General features: G+C 37.9%; 1 protein-coding gene across 5 annotated transcripts in view; it reads right to left on the reverse strand.

The window, feature by feature from the left end:
* ARHGEF28 (Rho guanine nucleotide exchange factor 28) overlaps positions 1-5,539 on the reverse strand; it is a 397,204-nt gene that overhangs the window by 255,515 nt on the left and 136,150 nt on the right. For all 5 annotated transcript variants that reach the window (XM_069084950.1, XM_069084951.1, XM_069084948.1 and 2 more), the window contains exon 4: positions 2,803-2,950. In XM_069084950.1, coding sequence (XP_068941051.1) covers positions 2,803-2,950 — 148 coding nt within the window. The remainder of the gene's footprint in view (positions 1-2,802; positions 2,951-5,539) is intronic.

Raw genomic sequence — 5,539 nt, forward strand, 5'->3', positions numbered from 1 at the left:
CTGCACAGCAGGCCAAGTAAGTATTTTTAAGGGCAATAGGATAGAGAGCTGTAGCATCCCTCTGTGAATATCTTGGTTAAAACACTCATTTTACAGATGAGGAAATAGAGACCAGGGAGTCTGTGACTTGTGAAACTCAAAATAGCATTAATTTAAATAGCTGAGATAGGATTTGAATCTACACCCTCTGACTCCAAATTCAGTATTCTTTCCTCTACGCTAGGCTGCCTTTCTTCTTAACTCTTAGTCACTTGGCAAAACATTCAGAAACAGCAGAATTTCTAGAAAATAATAGTATACTATACCAATTGACAGAAAGAAGGTAAGGGTAAGAAGAAAGAAGAAGGGTAAGAAATAAACTTCACCAGTTGGCCTCTATAGGACTCCCTCTTCTTTCCAGTAAAGGAAAAATGAGAAACATTGGGCAAACGTTGCTTTTTGTCCTTCATTCTCGAAGAAGACCGTGACATCAAGGGGGTGATGCCTGACATGCAAGTGAGTTGGATTTAAGTGAGGCAGGGCTGTGCAAAGTCACCAGCCTCACTTTCTCCTCTGGAGCCATCTGAGTCCAGTGGCTAGATACAGATCAGGACGACTCACAAATATACAAATGAATTGTGAAGAACTTCAACACCACCTCTATTCAGGGTTTCCTCACAAAAGTTAAGCGACTAACAACGTAAGAGCCCTAACAAATGACTCCAGAGAACAGTACTGTATGAAATCATTCGAGGAGGATATTGTCTTTTTGGAAGGTTGAACTTCCTAGAAAGTGGATATAGTGTGTAGTACACAGTAAATAGCCTGCATCTGAGAAATGTGACGACCAATAACTACCAATCACACACTTGGGATTAACGGTGAGACAAAGATAATGGTCTCTGCTCTCAGAGAGTTTGCAATGTGATGGATGATGTCTCTGCCAAAGCACAGAGGTGAGAGGGAGGAGGACGAGGAGAGAGGGAGAAAAACTCCATCATAAAAATGAAACAAAAATTCCGAATTTTTGCTAATTTGCTGACATTTTGCTTTCTTTCTCATAGAAGATGATCAGGATACTTCAGGTAAGACATTGTAGAGCAGAAAGGAAACTAAATGTGTTGGAGGGAGAGGATAAAAAGGAAAGAAGGATGAGAGGAGGCAGATAACAAAGAAGGTGGAAGCAAGGGGAGAAGCCATCGGAGTACAGAGAAAATATCATTTTGGAGTTATCTATCTATTCAGTTGCTCTTCATTCTCTTAAGGAGCTCTGAAGTCAGGCAGGGAAGAGTTAAGAGTTGTTTTCAGCTAAAAAAAAATCCTAAGTTATTAAAGGAATCAGATAACAAGTTTCAGATCACTGGCTAGACTCAAATGGAGTTGTAAGCTTCCGATGTATTTCTTTACAATGGTCAAAGTCATCATACAATGCCATATTTATATTCCACTCTCCTCCCAGCAACCACAGGTTGCCCAAAAATCTGGCAGTGAACTTGTTTTCAGAAGGTGAGTCAGTCTGGTTTATAGTCTGAAAAGGTCTATATAGTGTGATTTAAAGAGCTGAGGAAAGTTCCCCTGTCCAAAAATATCACAGAATCACTGGATCTCCAAGTTAGAAAGGAACACAGAGGGTACAAGCCTGGCATACAGTAAGAGCTTAATAATTCCTGGTTGACTTAGTCCAACCCGTCCCTATTCAAGAATGCCCTCTATAACAATCCTCGCAAGTGAGCTTCTCTCTTCTGCTGGAAGGCTATTCATCCTTAGTTTTTCAAGAGGACCAGCATCATCAAGGGCAATGTCTTGACTTGCACGTGAATTGGATTTAAATGAGACAGAGTTCCTCAAAGTCTTCAGCCTCACTCTTCCAAAGTCATCAAAGTCCAGTGGGAAGACAAAAGTCAAGAAAACTGACCGTGTCCCAGGATGCAGTGGATGACCTTGGCACCTTCTGTCTCATCAGGCTCTAAGAGTTCCACTGTGCCTGCTTCAGCTATCCTTATGGCCATTAGAACAAATTGTTCTCATCTGCCCATTCTGTTAGAGTAAGTATTTGTATGCCTAGGGTAGACATCCCCCTGCCTCCCAAGGTAGGAAGTTTGGGGGTTTTCTTGTCTCAAGTCAAAATTCTCCTTTTCCTCAACTGATACCTGAATCATTGCTTGTCCTCTTAAAATTCAAAAAAGTCACCTTAGAACCATAATATTTTAAGCCATTTGCATCCACTTGCACATTAGAATTGATTAAATTCTCAGATTAACTAACCTTGAAAAAGGGAAAACAGAGCCATGAAGAATGGGACACAGGCCACATGTAATGGAATGGAAAGCAGGGAGAGGAGAAAGAAAGGTCAAAAGCACATTACCCTACCCAGAGAGGGTAAGCTCAACTAAGGTGTCACAGTGGAAAGCCCTGGGCAACTGAAGATCAGCATTTGATGGAACTGGGGGAAAAGCAGCAGCTAAAAGGAAAAATAGGAGGTCATTAAAGACAAACTATCTATTTCATAGTCTTGTCTTAGGTCATCTCTGGCATGAGGCCCTGAAGAGACAGCATTTCTTTTGTTGCATCATTTTGGCATTACTACAAAAAAACTGAGTTCTGGTAGAGTGTCTGATCTCAGATGCTATGGCAACTCTAACAGAACAAGTCCCATAGTGACTGAAAGCAAGTTCGTTTTCTCAAAGCTATACCTGCCCCTCACTCAGGACACTCTTGTTTTCTTTTTCTACTAGTTTGCTTCCTGCTTAAAATGCTGTGCAACAAAAACAACAAGTCAACAGATATATTTACCAATAAGGTATCTAAAAAGGAAATGCTTACCTGGAATGCTAGACTGGAGGACATTATCTCCAATGCGTTGTGCAAATGTCACGTGTCTTTGATGAGATCCATCGTAAATGAAATAAAACTCAGCATCTTTAGGGAGGTAAACATTTTTGTCAAACTTTGCACACACCATCATCTGCCCCTGGAAAGTGAACAAAACAAATCATAAGCTCTGACTTGGAGAAAAAGCAGGAAAACGTTCTCAAGTAAAAATATATCATGTGTTGTATATTATATAAATTAATTTCATGTAGCATACCCCTGAGTGCATGTAGTATACCCCCTTCTAAAAATAATACTTTTAAATAGGCAAAATGTGTTCATAAACGTGTGTGTATATACACACACAAATATAAGAATAACAAAAACTGTCTATATGGACACATGGCATTTTGTTTCCATTCCTTGGTCTGAAATTGCCTGGATGGCAAATACATTTTTTGTCTACTATTTATACTATAGGTCCAATACCATGATGAGCATGAATGTTCCTTATAACTGATATTTGGTGATGGTATCGGTAAGCTTTTGCACTGTACTGGATCCTAACAGGAATTTTCTAAGCATCTTAAGTGCTTACAATGCCATCAAATGAATTATCACTCCCCTCTATGCTTTTTGTTCCCCATATAATTTCCAAGAACCACACCCACCATAAAAGCTCTGTTTCTTTGAACTACTAAAGGCTCCTTCATACCTTCTCCACTGTTAGATCTGATGGGTACAGAACACAGGATTCTTAACCTGGAGCCCACTGGACTTTTTAAAAAATAATTTTAACAACTAGATTTCAATGTAATTAATTTCCTTTGTAATCCTATACATTTAAAAATATTATCATCAGAATAGGTCCATAGATTTCATCAAAAGGGTCCATAACACAAAAGAGGTGAAGAACATTGGGACAGAAGCCACCATTCTGAAAAATTCAGACATTCTAGAGATGACTATGAAAAAACTATCTCTTTTCTAATAAAATGTCATTAAGAAAACTCCTCTTTTTTGAGAAAGAGAGAGAGACAGAGAGAGAGAGAGAGAGAGAGAGAGAGAGAGAGAGACTAGTAATAAAATTAAAATACATGTTTTTTTAAAAAAGGAAAGAAATGGATTAGCCCTCCAGATGGCCCCTAGAAGAAACACTCCCTAACCCAAGAAGACAAAACACAATACAAAGTAGAGCCTTGAGAGAGTGAGGGAAGAGTGTGGGGGCCTATGGGAGTGTCAGGGAAAGGGAAACCTGGAGGTGGAAAGGGTCACACGTTTCTGGAGAGCCTCCAAAACTTAGTCTATAGTTCAGCAAGGCATCTGAGCATTTGGATGCCTGCCTGAACCAAGCACAAACTAGCATACAGAAAGATTTCTTCATCCCTCCAAATACTTTTTTGGGTTTTATTTTGTGGGGAAAAGCCAAAGGGGGAGGATGTAGGCATTATTATTTTAATTGTGATTTATTAACATAAGCATATATAGAACCACTCAAAAGGATATACAACTTTATACCAAGTATAACTGAACCAATAGGGTGAATAAACAAAATTCGATTCAGGACCTCTCTTTCCAACAAATATGCAGCTATTTAATCCTCTAAAACAAAGCATTTCACCAGTGTGAAAACAGGGCATGTGCTATTTTGCTTTGTAATCCTATACTTAAAATTATTTGCTTTAAAAACACCACATATCAGAATAATTTAATTCTGATTATGGTACCCTAAAGAAATCCTGGTTTCCTATGAGAATAGATAAATATATTTATATGCATACATACACAAATATATGCACACGCATGTTTGTATATACATGTGTGTTAACATATATGTCAGTGTGTATAAAATTAATAGGCTATGCCATGCCAAGAAAAACTCATCATACAATAGCTTCAAAACAAAATGCAGGAAAAGGATCTGAAAAGTAAAAAAAAAAAGTCCAACATAAATGAGAAAATGTAAATGAAATTCCATTTCCTGAAAAAGGAAGAACAGCTTGCTTTAGTCAAATTCCTGGTTGCTGAGTGAAATAATTATCTACAGGCAGAATTGTCTTGACCTTCTGCTGAATGGTTTTGTATTTTTTTATGGAAAACAAATTGCATAAAAAGATCACAGTCTTTCAGTGTCTACAAGGATATCTAATCTGCATCTACTCAAAACACTTATCATATTACTGTTTTACTTGGTCAGGTGAACAAGGACTATGGCTTACAATAGAGTTTAATTACAGCCTTCTTTGAAATAACACAACACACAACAGCCCAGCCTTACAACCCAATTCTTTCAAAATCCCTACCACACTTTACAATCACCAGTAAAAGAAGACATTGGACTTACTAAAGGGGTCTTTTTTAGAAACATAACAGGGTATTGAATGGCAGGCCCAGAAATGCAAGCAAGTAGGAATAATTATTGGAGAAATTATATTCACCAATGACCAGTAGTCTCTGATTTGGCAAATCACAAAAGACACCTGAAAAATATGCATAAAACTGATCCTTGGAGAGGAGAGGAAGAGGGAGGGAGCTTCTTCTCTCTGAAAAGTGCTATAATTGTTCAGATAAAAGTTTAAAAGGAAGAAGAATTAACATTTCTAAGAAATGGGGAAATTAACTTTGGAACTATGCAGAATTGAGTCTATATTTTAAAATGAAAAGCTGTATAGAAGGGAGATTTACAATTTCATATGATATTCTCTTTTTCTGTTCTTTGTATATGGAAATGTTCACATTTGTTGGTGTT

The sequence above is a fragment of the Petaurus breviceps genome, unplaced genomic scaffold (assembly GCF_028583685.1).
Source record: "Petaurus breviceps papuanus isolate PSGF00001 unplaced genomic scaffold, PetGlider_PUasm1.0 175, whole genome shotgun sequence".
Taxonomy (NCBI): domain Eukaryota; kingdom Metazoa; phylum Chordata; class Mammalia; order Diprotodontia; family Petauridae; genus Petaurus; species Petaurus breviceps.